This window comes from Equus quagga, chromosome 7, assembly GCF_021613505.1.
Source record: "Equus quagga isolate Etosha38 chromosome 7, UCLA_HA_Equagga_1.0, whole genome shotgun sequence".
In the NCBI taxonomy this organism is placed as follows: domain Eukaryota; kingdom Metazoa; phylum Chordata; class Mammalia; order Perissodactyla; family Equidae; genus Equus; species Equus quagga.
Genome location: NC_060273.1, coordinates 48402675 through 48422798, shown reverse-complemented (window position 1 = coordinate 48422798; position 20124 = coordinate 48402675). Strand labels below are relative to the sequence as shown.

Sequence of the window (20124 nt, the reverse complement as noted above, 5' to 3'; positions counted from 1 at the left end):
TGCCTCCACCAGCCCAGAACGGGATGGTGGGATCAAAGTGGACATTTTCTTAAAGGAATGCAATCAGCTTGGCATCACAGTGAGGAGGAAGGGACCTGGACCACAAGCCAGGACACTGACCACTTCCATTTGCTGAGCAATACAGATAATTTAATATCTCTGTGAGGCAGAGATTATCATTATTCCCATTTGACAGATGGTGAAACTCAGGTTCAGACAGGTTAAGGACACACGGCTGGTAAAGAGGTGGGCAGGGCTTTGAACCAGGCCTGGTCCCATAGTCTTTGAGCGTCCATAGGTGCCCCCACCCCACCCCAAGGCACGCATCTGGTCCAGATCATTCCCTGACTACTTGTGTGACCAGTTCGTGCTGGGATGTTTTCTCATCAGTGAGAGACCCCACGCTGTTTGCCTGGCATCTGCCCACAGTTAGTGTGGGAAACTGAAGCCACATCGGGTGACCACAAATTCCCTTAGCTATTGTTTGTCTGAGACAGTCTTTATTCCTTCTTTCTTTTTCAATTAAGGGGAAAGTTACATAAGATAAAATTAACCGTTTTAAGTGTACACTTCGGTAGCATTCAGGACGTTCACAACGGCGTGCAACCAGCACCTCTATTTTCCTCACCCCAAAAGGAAACGCTGCACCCATGAAGCAGTCAGCCCATCCCCCCTCCCCGATCCCCAACAACCGCCAGCCTGCTTTCTGGCTCTCAGGATGGGCCTATTCAGGATATTGCGGGTACAAAGTGCACCACCTTTCCCCTCCCGCCCCAGCCGTCTGCCGGTGTCAACGTGTGTCCACGTGAGAGACACACACATACCTTCCCTTCAGATGTCTCACTCGGTGCACGTTTGGACACCATCCCTCATCACCCAGACAACCCGGTGCATCTTTCGGATGGCCACATGGCATGCTGCGTGTGCACTTTCCCACCGGTTCCAGCCCCGGCTAACGCTCACAGTGCTGTGGGGAATCCCAGGACGGTCTCCTAGAAGTGCACCTGCCGGCTCAGCACTGTGAGTGTTTTCAACATTCATGGGGTCTTCCAGGCCCATTAGAATGTTGCCTTTGGCATATGTGTGCTCACACATGCTCACACACACACACACACACAAAACTGTTGCCGCCACCGCCTGCAGAGCCAAACTCCGTTCCTCTGAGTTCCCCCAACCCCTCGTTGCCCCACCATGGCCCCAATTACCCATCACTTGGCTGTATCTGAACTGCAGGATGCTGGACCCCCTTGTCCCCCGGCCCCCACCCCACAGCTTGCCTCAGGCTCCGGAGTTGCGGTGAGCAGGGGCCCCTGAGCTCCCAGCAGTGGATGCTGTGGGCACTTCTCAGGTGGGGCTGCACCTGGGTCCAGCATCTGTAAGGGAGAAGAAGAGCTTCCTGGCAGCCAGAGCCGGTTCAGGCCCAACCTCCAGGCCTCAAGCACTTTTCTCAGTGCCTCGTGTGAGTGTGGCCCCTCTGGGGCTTGCAGAGGCTCGGTGCTCTCCTTAAAGAGTGAACGTTGCCCCACTGACGTAGCCCCTGCTTCTCGGGCCGTCTGGGACTCCTGGCAGGGGCAGAGCTCCTCAGGGGTTGAGGCTGGGCTGATTTCTGATGCCCTCAGCACAGGTACCCAGAACATTTGGAATGGCCGATTTTTGGGGAAAGTTCTGAGAAATTATGGCTCATAAACACAAGGAACTACCTTCCTGGGACCCAGTGACAGCGGTGTCTCATGACCTGCAGTGATAACTGTGGGGGTCAGCAGGGTCGGACCCAGGCCTGCCCCCAGCTGCCACACCCCGGGCCCTGGTGTGCAGCGGAGAGGAAGACACGTAGCCCCCTGCCTTCCACTCCACTCACCCCCCGACCCCCCTGAGGCTCCCGTGGCTCTGGGTTAGAATCCACTGTCTCCTGCCGCTGAGCTTCTGCAGGGACAGTTCCCTGTCTGGAACCTGCTTGTCCCTCATTTTCGCTGAGTTTCCTCCTTCCCGCAGGTGCAGAGCTCAACTCAGATATCCCCCAGACCAGATCGGTCGCCCTCGTGGCTTCCTGTGGCGCCATATGCTCCCCTTTATAGGACTCCTAACACGATTGCAGCTCAGTGAGCAGCTCCACAGCGACCTGTTCACGTTTCTCTCCCCCGCCACGACAGGAGCTTCTAGAAGTCTGTCTCTGTTGCACTCACCACTCCATCCTCAGAACCCAGCACAGTGTCTGCCCCGGGAAGGCACACGGTAAACATACAGACAGCGCATGAAGGCTATTTCCTGGCTGTGTGGCTGTAGACAACAATACAAATAACATTTTTATTATTATAAAATAATAACTTTATAGCATTATTATAAATAATACAACCTACCAGGTGCCAGGCACTAAGCTTGTTACAGACCTTTCCTCCCTGCATTTTCACATCCACCAAGTGAGGACACATTATTATCCCAAGGTCACAAGCTGTGAAAGGACAGCACAGAGGTTAGAACCCAGACCGGGCAATGTCAGAGGCCTTGCCCTCAGCCCCGAGGCTGCCCTTCACTTCTCTGAGTGTGGATGTTTGCAGAGTAAGGGTCACACCACCTCCTCTGCAGGATTGCCCACTGTCTCCCCAGAAGGTGCCAGCACACACTTGTTGCTGGATGCAGACCGTTTTCTGTTCCTGTTGTAAATGATCGCATGGGAGATCAGATTCATCTCTCAGGCCAAGTGAGAAACCCAGTCAAAGGAGCCTTAACTGATTCCCCCACATTGCTGGCTGCCTGTGCAATTGCCAGCTCATCACAGCTGCGCCTGAGGTTTAGGTGCTTAAATCCTGAAAGGGAAACTTCATTTCACTGCCCAGTGAAAAGGAAACAGAAAGTGGTGGACCTGGCTTGATAAGATTTGGAGGGGAGGAGACCCCGGGGCCCAGACGTGCTTTTCTGGGTGGCCTGGCTCTTCTAGCTGGCAAAGAGAACGTACCACCCGCAGGACTTTTTCTGGCATTTCGTGGGTGAGGAGCAGTGAGAGGGAAGCTGGGGCCTCAGACAGACCTGGGTTTGCCTCCACCTACACCCCTGCTCGTGGGGTGACCCTCCAAGCCCCGTTTTCTCTGCTGCCGCGTGGGAGGATGGAAAAGGGAAATGGTATTCTGGGTCCCACCCACTACAACTCAGTTCCTGGGGAGACACACTTTGATGGTGAATCACCCAGGACCCCAGTAGGAGGAGAGATTTCCTGGGGCCCTGAAAACTCAGAATTCTACCCAGTGGGGACCCTGTGCCCCTCAGAAAGCACAAGCCTCTGCCATAGGTGGTACAAGTGGGAGGAGGAAGTGAGAGAGGATGGAGCAACTATTTCTGGAAGACTTCCTGGAGGAGGTGATAGAGGAGGTCAGGATTTGAAGGAAGAGTGAGGGTTCACCAGGCATGGATGGGAGGAAAGGCATTCCAGGCAGTGGGAACAGCATGTGCAAAGACACAGAGTCAGAATTGGCCCGGCACTTTCCAAAACCAGGAGGAATTAAATGCCATCGGAGCTGTGTTTCTCAAAGTGTTGTCCTCAAACACTAAAGGACAACTGGCAGGCAGGAACTGAGACTAAAGAGGGAAGATAGAACCAGTCAGGAATGACCTGGATTGCCACACCAAGGATCTGTACTTAGAGACAACCAAGGCTGGTCATGGGAAGTGACTGGAGCAGACCTCCCAGCATTTGTGGGCAGAGCCCAGCATAGTGGGCTTAACACACATCTGCGAGCTCATTGAGTGCATTCAACATACTGAGCTGTAGCTGCTCTGGAGGGCTGGCGGGCCAGCACAGCCTCGGAGAGGTGCGCCGTGCGGCGGCTCAAGCTGGCCACTGCTCTTTCTCATGGCTTCAGTGCTTGGTGATGACCAGCTGGAGGTCAGGAGCCTCCCTGGGGGCTGGGGGTGGGGCACCACAACCCATGAGCAAGTTCTCCAGAAAGTGCCTTTCACAGGCCATGCAGGCAAAGACGAGACGATGCGAGAGTGAGCAGTGTGACCCGTACAGCTGCCCGCAAGATGGGGTGCTGAACTCTGTTTCCACTGAGTTCATGTGATTTTCACACACACGCACAGAATGAGAGAACAGACAATTATCTAATGTGCATGGACCATTGCATGAGATCTAATGTATGTTGTACTGTTTTTTCAACTTTTTGTTTGTGTTTGAAAAATTTCACTGTAAATGTTGGGGAAAATAGCCTTTTTCTCACACATCCATTCAGACATACTAACCCAGCCCACTGAATCCCATGTGAGCACCCTTAGATTTCCAAGGTGAGGAAACCACGCACACATGCACGCGTGCACACACACGCTCCCTGTGCCTCATAGTTCTCCCTTATATAGACAGCAGAAAATGTTTGCTGGCTGGATGGATGGACGGAGGGACAGACAGATGGATGGGTGGATGGGGGGTGGAGAGAGGTGGGCAAGATCCACTCCCTACCTGGGACAAATGCCGAGCCATATTAACAACACAAGGCCACAGGTGCCCACAGCAGAACTCGGTACAAAGGACAAGGGAGGGTGCCTGCACCTCCGGGCACCACGGGAGCTCCCAGGGGACTGCAGTGTTGGAGCCCAGCCTTGAAAGGAGAGCAGCTGCCGTGAGCAGAGGGAGCGGGACTTTTGGGGAAGGAGACAGCAGGGCTAGGGCAGGAGGAAGAGGCCCGGCTGCATGAATGGGGAGGCCGGGGACGAACGCGGGGTGTTAGGTAAGATCCAGCTGGAAAGCCGGGCTGAGGTCTGGTCCCGGGACGGGTGGGAAGGCAGGCTGAAGGCGCAGGAGCTGCGCGCTCATCGGCTCTCTGGCCACTTAATGGGGTGTGACGGCACTCTGCCCCTGACCGTCCATCTCCTCGGCTGCTCAATGGGCAGTGATTCCCTCCCTCGCGGGGCATTGTGAGGATGAAGCGATACTCCATTGACTGTGCGTGGCGCCACCATGCCCCGGACTGTCCTGCAGCACGGATGGCCGTAATTTGGTGAACCGTCCCCCTGCTGATGGACACTCAGGTGGTTTCTCATTTTTTGCCACTTGCAAACCTGCTGACACAGACGTACATCTTTGCACAATAGTGGTTGTGTTGCCACGGCCTAGGTCCCCAAAAGAATGAGTTAGATCTCAGCGCCCTAAGGGGGCATCCATTATACAATGGGAATTTTAAAGTTAAGGAAAGGTGAGTAATGTGGGGAGTGTGTGTGAAGCAGTGCCCTGCGGGGCCTGTGTGCACCTAGGGGCAGGGAACAGGAGTGGAAGCCCCCCCCCCCATCGTGCCAAACGGGCAGCAGCAGTCACCCCCTCACACCGGCAGGAGGGCTTGGGTGTGTGACAGCCCAAATAGCTGGCCCTTCCTCTGTACCTCAGGATACTCCGTTTACTGCAATAAACATGTCATCGCTTTGGAAGTTTGAAAGGAAAGTTCAACAAAGTATGTTTTATGTTAACTGTGATGACGACAGTCTTGTGGCAGTGATGGCGATAATCTTGGGTGCCATGGCCCTCTCAGCAGGCGTTCTACCCACGGGGTGCAGGATGGATTGAGCTCCATGCAACGACCCCTGCCTTCACAAAGGGTCCAGAAACTTCTGGGACCTGGGATGCAAAATAGAAACACAGTAGAAGTGGTTCTTCTTTGAAACTATGAAAAAAGGAACCGCTGCTTTCTGTTCATCGTTGTGCCTCAGCACCTGGAAGAGCATTCGGCACATTGTAAGTTCTGAAAGAAATATCTGCCACATAGAACAGAGGGAGGGGGCAGAGAGGACGAAGGAAGGGAGAGAAGCAGGGAGGGAGGAATTAATTTCTAATTATATGAGGCTGGTTCCTTCAGATTTGAAACCCCCCAAACGTTAGCTAAAACATCAGTCCAATGTCAAAATACCTATACCTGGCTGTTAAGGAAACTCAGAGAGAATTTTGATCAGAAATAGGGATTCTCAAAAAACATACCCTGGCTGCTACCCCCTACAAAGTTAATTAAGCGTGGCGGTGAGAGCTTAATTATTTATGGGCTATTTATGTAATGAAAAGATCTTCTAAAAATAATACCCAGAGGCCCAGCCTGTGAGGCAGCGTGGCCAAGCCAGCTGGAGCAGCAGAAGGTGACCAGGAGCTGTGCTCCCTCAACCACTACAGTGGTTGTGATTAAGTGAGGCTTCTCACATTCGGGTTGCAAAACTGCTTCAGGCAAGAGACTAGGAGAGGCTTAATTTATGTCACATGGCACTTAGCTTGCTTCTGAGAGGGGTTCCGCTGTCAATGTGATTTCTGCACAGTCCCAAACCCCAGGAGATTGCTTGCTGTCTGCTCTCTGGGAAACCAGGATCATCTTGCGTGAAAGGATCCAGGAATCAGCAGGGCCTTAGCTTGTTTTGCATCAGTTGGCATCGTAGGATGTTACCACTAGGAGGGGATCTGAGATTTAACCAAGAAGCATTGTGTGTGCAGCCATTCTACTGAAGTGATGTTTGCAGAGGGAAAGGAGGGAGGGAGAGAGGAAATAGAAACCACCCAACTGCCCATGATAGGGGCATGGCGGAATAAACCTTGGCCAGCCACCCCAGGGACTATTACGCAGTCATTAGAAAGACTGAGTGAGTTCCGTACCAGCTGACCTGGATGTGGGCCCACATGTGCTGCTAAATATGAAAAGTAAGATTTAGAGAGATGTTTAGAGCAAGCAGATGTGGGGTGGGGATGTGGTTGGCACACTATGACCGTGGGCTAAATCTGGCCCTCTGCCTGGTTTTGTGCAGCCCATGAGCTAAGAATGGCTTTTACATTTTTTAATAGTTTGGAAATAGTTTTAGAGAGTGGGAGAAAATCAAAAGAAGAAGAAGATTTTGCAACACTTGAAAATTATGTGAAATTCACATTTGTGTCCATAAGTAAGATCTCATTGGAGCATGCTCATTCATTTGCACACTGTCAGTGTAGGTGCTTTCGTGCGACAAAGACAGAGTTGAGTAGTTGCGACAGAGACCCTGTGGGATATAAAGCAGAGAGTATCTGCTACCTGGCTGTTTCCTGAAAACGTTGTTGGCCTCTGGTTTAGAGCATGACAACGTTTTGTAAAACAGTGTCAGACACTGTCCTCAGCAGTTTCAAAGATAATTCATTACACTGGCTTAGTCATTCATTCATTTTATCATCTATCCAGCAGACACTTAATGCCTACCTGTGGGCCAGGCACTGGGAGCCAGCAGTGAGCAGGCAGATGCAGCCCCTGCTCTCCTGGAGCTTAGAATCTGTGTCTAGATCTCTCTTCCTCCAGTATAAGCAGTCCCAGCCCCTCCACCTGTATCTTGCGTGGTAACACAGTGGTCCAGCCCCTTGCATCCTGCCTCCCTTCCTCCTCCCACTGTGTATCCTGATTGCCTCTGTTGCTCCTAACGAGATGACCCCATGCCTCCTGGTGTCTCATAGGGAGGTCAAGGTCTAGAAGGACCCGTCCTGAATCAGGTCAAGCTCTCGATCTGGTTTCAAAGTGCTCTACCCTCGACCTTTGCGTTTTCAGCTCCTGCTCTCCAGCGGTCCTGAGAGGGAGACGCAGCAGTCCTTGACCCCTGTCACATGGATGGGAGCAGCCGCCAGCTATGGAGAAGGATGTGCCCATGTCTCCACATGATCCCTCCCGCATAAAGCCAAAGCCACCTGCGGACACACGCCCCAGTGCCCCAGTCTCTGTGCAAACCCTGGAGAGCGGAGACCCGCTCCAGTCCGCGGAGGAGCCCATTCTGCAGGGGGCCATCTGAGGACTGGAGTGTGAACCACGAATTCCTGTCTGCTTTCCCTCTTCTTCATGAATACTCCTGCCCAACACCTCCTAGGAGACTGCTTTATTTATTTCTAGAGAAACAGCCTAGGTCATTGTAGCCTCCTCATGTTTGGACGCTTTCTTTTGGCTCTGTTCAGCCCGGAGCCCAGGGGTTGACGGAACTGACGCGGTGGGGAGCTGGGTGAAAAGTAGCCAGGGGCCGTGCGGAAGAAGGTGCTGTAGGGTCCTAGGATGGCGTCCAATGGCACAGCCCCTCCTTATTGTCTGGACTCTACCGCATGCAAGGTCACTGTCAGCGTGGTCCTCATTGTTCTCATCCTTATCACCATTGCTGGCAATGTGGTGGTCTGCCTGGCCGTGGGCTTGAACCGCCGGCTCCGCAGTCTGACCAACTGCTTCATTGTATCTTTGGCCATCACTGACCTGCTCCTCGGCCTCCTGGTGCTGCCCTTCTCAGCCTTCTACCAGCTGTCCTGCACGTGGGGCTTTGGCGAGGTGTTCTGCAATATCTATACCAGCCTCGATGTCATGCTCTGCACAGCCTCTATCCTCAACCTCTTCATGATCAGCCTCGACCGGTACTGTGCTGTCACGGACCCCCTGCGCTACCCCGTGCTGGTCACTCCTGTCCGGGTGGTCATCTCCCTGGTCTTAATTTGGGTCATCTCCATCACCCTGTCCTTCCTGTCTATCCACCTGGGCTGGAACAGCAGGAGCGAGAACAGCTCGTCAGAGCTGTTGACAGGGGTCAATCACACTGCCTCGAAGTGCAAAGTCCAGGTCAACTTGGTGTACGGCTTGGTGGACGGGCTGGTCACCTTCTACCTGCCTCTGCTGGTCATGTGCATCACCTACTACCGCATCTTCAAGATCGCCCGGGATCAGGCCAGGAGGATCCATCACGTCGGCTCCTGGAAGGCAGCCACCATCAAGGAGCACAAAGCCACAGTGACGCTGGCCGCTGTGATGGGAGCCTTCATCATCTGCTGGTTCCCCTACTTCACCGTGTTTGTCTACCGTGGGCTGAAAGGGGATGAAGCCGTCAATGAGGTCATTGAAGCCGTCGTTCTGTGGCTAGGCTATGCCAACTCGGCCCTGAACCCCATCCTGTACGCTGCACTGAACAGAGACTTCCGCACAGCATACCAGCAGCTCTTCCACTGCAGGTTGGCTGGCTGCAACGCCCGCGAAACTTTTCTGAGGTCCAACAGCTCTCAGCTGTCCAGGAATCAAAGCCCAGAACCCAGGAGGCCGGAAGAGAAGCCCCTGAAGCTCCAGGTGTGGAGTGGGACAGAGGTCACGGTCCCCCGGGGAGCCACAGACAGGTAACTACCCTCGCCGTGTGCATGCAGGTTGGGGGCATGGGGAGGAGGTCCCATTAATGGTAGCCATTAAGGTGGCAACTGTTCACAAGATGCTGGTGCTCTTCATGAGCACTTTGCAAACCTCATGTTATGCCATCCTCTCAACAGCCCCCTGAGATAGAACTTTTCACCTCCATTTTAAAAGGACTACATTAAATCTCAGAGAACTTGGCCAGGGCCACACAGCTGGGACCTGGACAGGAGTCCCCCAACTCCAGAACATGTGGGCCCTGTTTTCTAGCTACGTTGTCCTTATAATCAAGAGCCCTAAGTTTAAGGCCCACCTACCAAACCACCCAGGACAGCCCTCGGATGGCCATGCACACATGCTGCCACCTGGGGTTCACATGAGAAACCTAGCTTGTGTGCTTTCATTGAGCACCTACTATGCATCAGCTCATTCCCCAGGGGGCACTCAAGTCGCAGGAGAAAGAGGACTCGAGAAAGAGGACTGGCTGAGTGGGGAAGGCGGGGCCTTGAAGGCAAGGCTGAGGGCTTGGACATTATCTCATAGGTCTTAGGCCAAGATGGAAGGATTAGAATTGGGGTGAGGGCAACCCAGGCAGATCTGTGCTTTGGGAAGAGGGCTCTGGTTCACCTCTAAGACGTGAACCAGAAACATGAGATGAGGACATCAGTGAAGGGAGATGTGGCACTGGTCCCTGAGAGACGGGAAGAGAATAGAACAAAATCAAGGTGGCATAAAAAAATAAGGTTGGAGACCACTGCATGTTCAGGATACAGGAGATGCAAGAGAGAGGACGCCTGGGGATTCCATCCCCAAGAGGTATCCAGGCTGAAAAGATAAACAGGATCGGAACGAGATTTAGATAAATTCCCTGGTGATGAAGCCAGTGCAGGGTATTATAGGAAACCCCACCAAAGACTTGAGTGGTGCTGAGGAAGCTCCCGGCTTGGAGAGGAAGGTAGAGTCTAGTCAGCTCGAGCTGTTGAGAGGAGTAGATGAAAGGATGCTGCAGAACAGCTGGCACAGAGAAGGGCTCCATAAATGGCACTTCCCTTTCTCTTCCAACAGACTATGCCTGGGCCTCCCACAATGCTGGTCTATGAGACTGACCCATTCATTCATTCATTCATTCATTCATTTGCAAACATTTGTCAGCTTCCCACCACGTGCCGGGAACTGTGCTGAACACTGGGGATGTAGAAATGATCTTTTTGGCCTTTGTTGTGATGAACAGGTATGGGAAGTCAACTGCGTGGCCGCGATCTCAGCTCTGCCCTCGCTCACTCTGTGGCTTGAGCAAGTCCTTGCCCCTCTCGGGCCTCAGTCTCCTCATGTCTTAGAGTGTGGGGTCTGTCCTCACGCAGCCTGCCCTGCTGGCCTCCCAGAGTTACCTGAAGCACGTGAGCTAAGGGATGCGAACAGGCCCTACGATCCCTCCTGGGATGCACGTCCCCTCTCGAGCAGTGAGCAGCAGCCTCGAGAAAAACGGGCAGACACTGCAGACCCACACACACTGTGGATCCTGCCCTCTGTGGAGGATTGTGGGGGCCAAACTGTCCAACTAGACACCCGGGCCTCATGTCCCCTCTGGTCCTTGCAGCAGCCAGGTGCGGAGTGTTCCCTGCTAGCCTTGGGCCCCGGGCCCTCCACCCTTGCAGTGCTGTCCTGCTGGAATAAGCTCTTACATTCAGCCTCCTCCTGGCCTCCCTGCCTCTAGAGTCTCCCTCTCAAATCCATCCTCCAAGCCACCCAAAGGTGTCTCTCCAAAATGCAGATCTGGGGACTTCCACACCCAGCCCTGATGGATAAGATGCCCATCTGACCACGTCCTTCCACACCCCCTCATTCAGGAAGCAGCCTCCAGTGCAAAGCCCATTTAGTTCATGAAGCAAACAAAGGACAAAGCAGCTATCATGGTTCAGTCTAGCCATGCATACCACTTCCTACTCGCGACCCCAGGGCTAATGGGCTGCCTTTCCCCCTAATCCCTAGGGAAGCATATTCAATAAGCGTTAACACCAATAACTAACACTTACAGAACACCCGCTAGGTGCCAGTTTTACCTGTTGGCCCTTGTTTCTCTGTGTTAATCCTCTGGGAGGGCATCCCGTCCCCAACCCTGTGCCAGGTCCTAAGGGTATGAAGGGAGATGAAGCAAAGCCCCACCCCATGCTACCTGTGATGGCTCGCAGTCCAGCTGAGGAGCAGGCTGGCAACGGTGCAGTGCAGCATGTGCAGCATGTGCCAAGGAGTGAAACCCAGGGCACTGGGCACCCGAATGAGGCAGTGCACGGGCCAGGGAGCAGACCTCTGAGTTGAGCCTTAAATGCAGATGGTGAAGGCCCTGTAGACGCATGGCCTCATCTCTTTTTTCACACAACCCTGTGGAGTAGGTGGTTGTTTGGTTTCCACTTTACGGGTGGGAACACTGAGGCTCAGAGAAGTTAAGTAAATTGCCCAAGCAACAAGCTAGGGAGTCAGCCAAAGCCAAGATCTGAGCATCAGCAGAAATAGCAACCCCCCTCACTGACTGTCCTCTGGGGACACACTTCTCCTCTGCTCACTTCTCCTCTGATCCTCATGGCCGCCCTGGGTGGGGGCTGTGGAGAAGCTAAGACCAGCCAAAAGGCCATGTCCTGGTCACACACAGCAGCCGTGGAGTACATGTTCCTCGGGTCCACAGCCGTGCTCTCTCCTCCAGCCCCCCGGGAGCGTGGGCAGAGGGGTTTGGCAGAGGAGGATGGGGAACCAGTCAGAGGGCTTCAGATCATGGCAGGGACATGGGGGTGCAGGAAACAGGAACAGCCAGAGGATAATTTTCCCACTGGGCTGTCAGGACGTTCAGGGCCTCGTGTGGCCCTCCATAAGGTCAGCTCCCAGCTTCCCCCATGACTGATAGCGTGTCTTTCCTGTTCTCCCAGTGGGGACAAAAGCCAGTGTTGACTTGACCGAAAGCCCTATCGTTGCCAAGGGGGCAGGAGTGTGTGCCTGAGCCTAGAATTCCTAGGACTGATCTGGGCCTGCCCTTGGCGGGGGGAAGGGAGCCTCCAGGAGAGACTGCTGAGCTGGCCAGTCCTCCCTTCCCTGCTGCAAACCAGCGGCCACCTCCGAAGAAGGATTTTCTGCCTGCCCCTTCCTGACCCCGACTGGCTGCCTCTGCCCCCCACCCCCATCACCTCTCCCCTGGACGCCCTGTCTGCTCCAACACCCCTGCCCAGCAGCTTCCTCTGCTCCTACTAGATATAGGCCCATGATCGTTTCCTAGGGCTGCTGCAACAAATGACCATGAAGTTGGTGGCTGAAAACAACACAAATGTATTCTCTTACAGTCCAGGAGCGCAGGAGTCTGACATCAAGGTGGTGGCAGCGCTGGTTCCTTCTGGGGCTTCACAGGAGGATCTATTTCCTTGTCTTTTCTAGCCTCTGGGGGCCGCCCACACTCACGGCCCCTTCCTCACATCACTCCAGCCTCTTGCCTCCATGGTCACATCTTCTCCTCTTCTATAGCCAAAGCTGCCTCTGCCTCCCTCTTATAAGGGCACATTTAAAGCCCACCAGGATAGTCCAGGATAACCTCCCCATCCCAAATTCCTTAACTTAATCACGTCTGCAAAGTCCTTTTTGCCATGTGAGGTAACATTCTCAGGTTCAGCAATGGGGTTGTGGACATCTCTGGAGACCACATCCAGCTGCCACAAGTCCCAGCTCCTTAACCTGGCATTAGAGGCCCTTCATGATTTGGTCCCTGACCACCTTCTGCCGCCCTCCCCAGGCCCACACCCACCCTCTACCCCCTCTGCCCCCGTCAAACAAGCCACTCAGAGTCCATTCACCCACAGGCACTCACCAAGGGTTCGCTGTGGGCCAGCACTGTTCAGGGCCCAACACTGAGCCAAGCAGAGGCCCTGATCCCTGAAGGATGTTATTCTGGGGCAGTGGCTCTCAAAGTGTGGGCCCCCTGGCCAGCAGCAGGCTTCCAGAAGCATAGCAGCCGGCCTCGGCCCCTCGGCCTCATGTGTGCAGAGCTAGGGTCGAGCTCAAGCCCCTGTGACCCCAAAGCCCCAGCTCCTTCCACAGTGAAGTGCTGCCTGGACTTGAACTTAGCCCAGACTCAGTGCTAGTCCCATGGATGGCAGTTGGGGAAACTAAGGCACAGGGAGACAAGCGACCTATCTGAGTCTGGGAATAGACCCCTATCTCTGGACCTCTGCCTGGGGCTCTTGGGTCCCTTTTCCACACTCTCTTGCTCTGGGTAATCTCCCATGGCAGGGAAATAACATTCACAAGCACCTGGAGATCTGCAGTCTCCCTCTGCAGAGGGCGCGCCTCGTTCCTGCAGAGCCCTGCGCCCGGGCGGCGGTGCTCCCAGGCACCTGGAGAAAGACCTCTGGAGAAGAGGTGCAAAGGGATGCAGGTGCCCCAAACCCCTCTGGCCAGCTCACCTCTCTCCCCTGGGCCTGGCCCCTCCTTCTGCTCTCCTTCTCTCGGCAGCCAGAGAGAGCATTTCCAAACAGAAATGGGGTCGTGCCCTGCCCCTCCTGGTGCTCTTAAAACCCAGTACAGAGTCTTACCCTCACAGCCAAGGCCCTGGCGCCCCACGGGCCCTCCCCTCAGGCCAGGCCGTCCTCTCATCCCTCTTGATGCATCTGTTTCATGTCTGCTCCCCCAGAGCCTAAGCTCCCCGAGGACAGGCCCCTGCCTCTGTTGTTCACTGCTGTCTCTCTAACACCTAGCACTGTGCCTGGCTCAGGAGAGGCCTTGTAATATTTGTTGAATGAATGAATGAGTGAATGAGCACATACCTCATTCTAAGTTCCCAAGAGCCATGAGAAGTGCTGCCCCCGCTTTAGAGATCAGGAAGACAAGTCTCAAAGAGGCAAGTTCCAGGAACCCGGCGGGGACTCAGAAATTCATGTTTCCCTTTTTAACTTGGCTGTCACAATGGGCTTCCCTTAAATGATGGCACTGGGGCAGGCCTCCCAGCCGAATTCACTGCCAGCTCTGAATCACAGTCTCCGGGTAGAAAAGCATCCTGGGCAGCAGCCCAGCCGCGAGCCCTGCCGGCTGTGTTACAGACAAGCCCAGCAAGGTGAGGTGACTCGTGCCAAAAGCACAGGAAGTGCCCTTCCAAGTTGGGGTTGCAATCCAGAGTTCCAGACGACGTGGAGCTGTCCAGTCCACCTCCACTGCATGTCTTGGTTTGGCCGGAGGCCGGTGGCCCAGGGGAGGCATGGCTGACTGTCTGTCAGCTCAGGGTCCAGTCTCTGCAGAGGAGGCTGCGGTACCACGGGAGTGAAAGGGGACGTGACTAATGCACACAGGCTTCTGGAGAAGATGTTGCTCAGAAAGGAAGTTTTGCATAACTTACCCCTTTAGGAGCCCAGACTTGCTGACTTGTGTCACTTGTGGTTCTTGTTGACACAAATAATCCATATCCAATCTATAAATGAAAATTGGGGTGAGTTTATTCTGAGCCAAAATGTGAGGACCATGTAGCCCGGGGCCTTCCTTCTCGAAGGAAGGAAGGGCACCAAAGAATTGGGGTGTACAGAGTGGTTGTATACCCTCAAAGAGGATGTTCCACATAGGATTGAAATGTCCCTTTTACAATAGTCACAAGACTGCTCTGTCAGCACAGCGATTGATGGACACAGCAGGTAGTAGGTCTGCTGTCTCGGTGGACACAGCAGGGGGGCAGGTGTGTTGTCTCAAGCTGGGTGGTCACAGGTGAGCACAGCAATCAGTTCCTAGCCTAGGCAAAGATGCTTATCCTTAATGAAATGCCAACGTGAGGGGAAGTTTCACCTTTATCTTAAGGCCGTTTGTTCTTGTCTTTGGGACAGAGCAAATGCTTAAGCAGATATATAACACATGCTCAACAGCCACGGCCACGTCAGCCCCTTTTGGAAAAACAAAGTCAGGCCGAATTAGGTTTACACCAAATGACTTCCTCATATTCTCCAATATATCCTATTGTTTACCATTTCTATTTGTCAGTCTAAAATAGTCTAACCTTTTGGCACATTGATTCCATCCTTTCTTAATGGCTTTCATGAGCGCTCCTCTTACAGGCGCCCGGGGCAGCTCGCGCCTCACTAAGGGGCCAGCTGCCCCTACATGTTGGAATCCTGCTGGCTGCGGTGGTCACACCTCAAGGCCATTGGGGTGTTCTCCCACCTCGGGCGTGGAGGTTAGGGAGCCCCAGCTGAGTCCGGGCCCCACCACTAGTCAGGGGTTGGGTGAGGTGAGCTGCGTCTCCGTACCTATAGAGCTGTGGTCACTGTCAGACTCACTTTGCAGAGTTGTTGTAAGAACGAAGGGAGTGGGGATGCAGGAACTCGGCACAATTCCTGGCATGCGGCAGGTGCTTTAACAGCCACGAAGGTTTGTCCTTCACCATCCATCTCTTTCCCTCTTTCTTCCTCTCGTTTTGTCTCTTTTCTTTTATTTTCTTTCTTTTATATAACAGTTTTATTGAGATACGCTTCACGTACTATACGATTACTCATTTCAAGTGTACAATTCCCTGGTTTTTATATTCACAGAGTTGTGCAGCCACCACCACAATGAGTTTTAGAACATTCTCATCACCCCCAGAAGATACCCAGTAGCCTTTAGCCATCACCTCCCAGTCCCTGATTTCCACCCCAACCAAGCAGCCACTCAGTCTACTTTCTGTCTCTATAGAATTGCCTGTTCTGGACATTCCAGGTAATGCAGCTCTTTTGTGCCTGGCTGTCTCACTTGGTGTAATGTTTTCCACGTTCCTCGTTTCCTGCCTCTTCTCCCTTTGTTTCTTCCATTTGGTTTTGTTTTCTTTCCTTCCCTCTGTTTCTCCTCTCCACCTCCTTCCACGCATGCTCCCAATTCTCCTTCAGCAAGCGTTTGTTGTCCTGCGCAGGGAGCTCTAGGCCTGAGGCTGCGTCCTGGACCACCAGTCCCCCCCAGCTCACCGCCCCCAGGCCCGAGGGGAGGGGGCTCCGCTGCTCTCAGGCCTGCAGGGCACAGCCACACAGCCCCACCGAGCAGCCGCCGCCACCACCACCGCAGAGCCCGGGGGCCACAGCAGAAGTCAGTCCTTTTCATCTTCTCTCTTCAGAGAGTTTGGGGAGTGAGACCCCCTCACACCCCCAGGGAGGAAGTCAGGGGAAGGAGAGCAGAGGGAGAGGAGGTGGGAAGCCTTTTATAGCCTCAAAAGTCGAGAAGAATAAATCGTTGCCCCCCCCCCCACCCCCCACCACCAGGAGTCACTTGAAAGGTAGAGAATTCTCATTTCGCCCCTGGTGACTGGCCTTTGAAGCCAGCTGGAAGCCTAGCTTGTGCCCAGCCACCCCTTCCTTCCCTCTGGCTTCTCCTCATCTCCTGCCCCTGCCCTTTCCCCACCTTCACTTCTAGCTCCTTCTGGGGCTGTGCTGTGAGGCTGCCTCCCCAGGGACGGTGATGGGCAGAGGAGTGGGTACCACTGCTGGTAACCTTGTCCCCGTAAGAACAAGTGCACTCCAGGTGAACAAATTCGGAGAAGGCCCCTTCTGCAGGGGACCCAACCCCAGGACACGCGGCTGCAAGCAGAAGGTCTGGATGTCAGCCCTGATGCCCTTCTGCTGGGAACAGTCTGCGCAGCCACAGGGAGGTCCTGCAGACCTTCCAGACCCCGCGGGAGATGGCACAGTATGGGACAGGGGTCCGCAAACCTTTTCTGCAAAGGGCCAGATAGTAAATAATTTTTAGACTTTGCAGCCCATACATTCTCTGTTGCAACTGAATCCTGCTGCTGTTATGGGTCTAAAGCAGCCATAGATGATGCGTAAACGAATGGGGATGGCTGTGTTCCAGTAAGACTTTATTTATGGACACCGAAATGTGAATTCCATATTATTCTCACCAGTCACAAAATGTTATTCTTCTATTTATTTTTTTTTTCCAATCATTTCAACAAACACAGGTTTGGGGCTGGATTTGGTCCCCAGGCTATAGGCTGCCAACCCCTGGTGTAGCTCTGCGCCCTTGGGCTTGCCTTCTCTGAGCCTCAGCCAGCTCATCGGCGAAGTGGGGCTAAGGATGCCTCCGCATGAGGATGACGAGGAGGCTTAGCACCGATTTACGTGAAGCGCCTGGCACAGAGTAGATGCTTGTAAGTGGTAGTTTTTCTTTTCTCTTTTTCTTTTTTTTTCCTCCTCATGGCCCCTCTGCAAAGGAGCAGCTGAAGAGTTCAGGGCGGGCTTTGTGGACTCGTGTCCCCGCTGTGCCACTGAATTGCTCCAACCTGACCCTGACCCTGAGCCTCGCCTTCTGAAAGTGGGGGGCGTTGGACAGTTTCAAGGGGTGACTCCAGCACTCATTATACATAAATGCTTAACAAGGGAGAGGAATTATGCCAAACCCCCAACTTTGTATGTGTCAAGAATCTTCTGGCAAGGGTGGTGCGGAACATGTTTTTGATACTAATGAATCGCTCCGAGTGTGGAGGCAAGTGCAATGAAATGTGTCCTTGTCACAACCTGAGCTTCAAGGGCGGGGTCCAGGGGCAGGTGGGGGTGCAGGCTGGGCACAAGACAGGGGACCTGCGTCTCTCTCTGCCTCTGCCACTGACTGGCTGTGTGGTCTTGAGAAGATCACATCCCTCTCTGAGCCCCAGTTTCCTTATCTGTGAAAGACAGCTAAACCTTCTGGTGGCTGCCACCGCTCCTAAAGAAGCCTCGGTGAGTCACAGGGCTTTCTGCTTTGGGGCAACGCTGGTGTTTATTAAACCCCTAAGGGCTGTTTGTGGCAGTGTCGGGGAACAGGGACGGGGCATGCCTGAGACCCGCTGGGCATTGCGGGGTGCCCACAGCCCCTGAGGCTCTCCTACAGTATGAAGACCACTCCCTTTCTGCCCAGAGATGGGGAGGTAGGTGGGGGAGTTTGTCCCAACTGCCAAAAAGTGGCTGATGGCTCCACAAAGCATCACTGGGCCTGCTTCTCGTGCAGAAGGTGGTAGCGTGCGGGGAGGGCCCGTGGGCGAGGCTCAGGCCTTTCTAGTTCCAGGACTGAGCACGTACCCTCGTCACCCAGGGATGGAAATGGGTGGGTGGCAGGGCTATCCCCAGTGCCCGGAACATTCAGGGAACTTCCCCTTTCCACACCGACTTGGGAGACACAGAATAATTATGAATACTTACATTTTGTTGAAGTGGAACGTTCACAGTGAAAGTCAGAGAGCAAGCCCCTTCCTGTTGCAGTCTTACGCAACCCCTGAAGTCACGGCTCCATGCTCCCTTCCTGTCTGTCATAAGCAGGTGTGGCCTTAACATCATGGCCACAGGAGGGCCCACACCTTGTGTCCCTACATGGGCCACGTGTGTCCCATACTAGGGCTGCCAGTAGCGCTGACTCATTCCCTCCCCCTTGGCGCCCGTTCCCAGCAGGTGTTTGTCGGGGGATGGGGCCAATAAGGGAGGCGCCAGATGAGCAGGGAGGGGCACAAACACGTGTGATGAGAGCGAGGGCCTGGGGCCCCGCCTGGGACTCAGGGAAAGCCTCCTGGAAGGGGTGACGTCTCAGCTGACTCCTGGAGCACAACAGGAATTTCCCAAGCTGAGGGACAGAGGTGGGAGCTGCGGGTCCCGGCAAAGGGGCAGCCTGTGTGGAGGCCGGGGCGGGCGGGCCCTCACCGGCAGTGGGAAGCCAGTCCATGCTTTAGCGCGGTGGGCTATTGAGAGAGCTCTGAAGGCTGACCTCCCTGTGTTGCTGGCCTGGGGGCCCTTGGGCAAGTCCTTTCCTCTCTAAAACTCTTGTCCCCATCTGAAAACCTGGGCTAGTCATGATAGCACCTCCTTCCCAGAGCTGGGGAAAGGAGCTGGGAAAGGAGCAAGGGCATCAATGCCTGTGCCTGGGGCAGAAGCTTGGAGCACAGCCCCGAGTCCACCCAGCTGTGAGATTCTTTGTTTCAGTCTGCTCAGGGCACCTACAGGCCACCATTTCACCGGTGGTGGAAACACAATTTTCTAGGTCAGGGGAGCTCGGTCACTTCCAGCTGTAAGCATGGTAGCTTTGGAAGTTGAACGCAGCCAATACAAGATTCTCTCCCCTCCCCAGCTCCTTCCCTCCAGGGCAAGCTAAGTTCCCAGAGACTGTCTGGCATCCTCTAGACCAGTCTAGAACTATTGGGCCAGCTTCTCCATCCATGGTGCCCGCCATGCAGGGCCCAGGGGGACACAGCTGGCTTGCTCTTGGGCTGTCTCTGGCCCTGCTGAGGACCAGCCACATCCTCCTATGGGCCTTGGCTCTGCTGCAGGCCCCCAGCCCCTCTGGGGCACCCCCAGCAGGCAGGCTCCAAGGCCCAGCCACATGCTGGGGTTCACTGTGGGTGCAGGGAGATTTTAGGGACCTCCTGTAACTCCTGTGGGAGCAGAGGATTTGGGGTACAGCAGCTATGTGAAGCTTCCTCACTGCCAAGTGGGCAGAGGCTCCTCCCTCGTCCCAGCTTCCAGCTGGAAAGAGGAGCACGTGGACCTGTGCTTTCAGGCCCCACACTCACCCTCAGTGGCCCCCACTATAATGACCAGAGCTCCTCAGGTCAGAGCTCTGACCCCAAAGGAGGGGCCCGGGGCACCTCACCCTCAGCCTCCTGTTGGGGTGGTGGGGCGTTACTCTCACAGGCTCTGGAAACCCACAGGACCTTGGCCTCTCCCACCACTCTTTCCTTGTGGGCCTTAAGAAATGGTCTCTGCCCTCACCTGCAGTTGCTGCCAGAATGGCGGGGGCGGCACTGGCGAGGGGACAAGCAAGGGTGAGAAGCCACACAACCCCTGACATCTAAAATAATGTCCTATCCCACCCCCCGAGACGCAGCACACACCTACACAGTGGCCCGCATTCAACACCCAGCTCCCCGGCGAGGGGGACTCTGAGCATTTTGCTCCAAGGTGGCTGAACCTGGCGGGGGCAGATGCTGCCTAGGAGCTGACTGACCTTACCTGGCCTCCCCATGCTGCAGTTTCTTCATCTGTAAAATGAAGACATTGCTAGTACT

At 54.5% G+C, this 20124-nt stretch overlaps 1 protein-coding gene and 1 long non-coding RNA gene across 11 annotated transcripts in view; one reads left to right on the top strand and one right to left on the bottom strand.

Moving 5' to 3' along the window:
• HRH2 (histamine receptor H2) overlaps positions 1 to 20124 on the top strand; it is a 42111-nt gene that overhangs the window by 10082 nt on the left and 11905 nt on the right. For 3 of the 8 annotated variants that reach the window (XM_046668245.1, XM_046668242.1, XM_046668244.1), the window contains exon 2: positions 7521 to 9106. In XM_046668245.1, the coding sequence (XP_046524201.1) occupies positions 8013 to 9106 (1094 nt within the window). In that variant the 5' untranslated portion in view covers positions 7521 to 8012. Of the gene's footprint in view, positions 1 to 4389; positions 5714 to 7520; positions 9107 to 15658; positions 15733 to 16508; positions 17018 to 17055; positions 17245 to 20124 lie in introns of those variants that run through there. The other 5 variants (XR_006889529.1, XR_006889530.1, XM_046668246.1 and 2 more) reach the window with 4 other exon arrangements.
• LOC124242862 (uncharacterized) lies at positions 1274 to 18451 on the bottom strand. Of its 3 annotated transcripts, XR_006889532.1 has the most exons (6): positions 18272 to 18451; positions 14482 to 14553; positions 13916 to 14389; positions 2388 to 2449; positions 2184 to 2277; positions 1274 to 1373 (listed from the first exon to the last, which is right to left on the bottom strand). It is a non-coding gene; the product is annotated as an uncharacterized LOC124242862 (long non-coding RNA). The 3 variants fall into 3 exon arrangements; XR_006889531.1 differs by having other exon boundaries at positions 13916 to 14553; XR_006889533.1 differs by lacking the exon at positions 2388 to 2449 and having other exon boundaries at positions 13916 to 14553.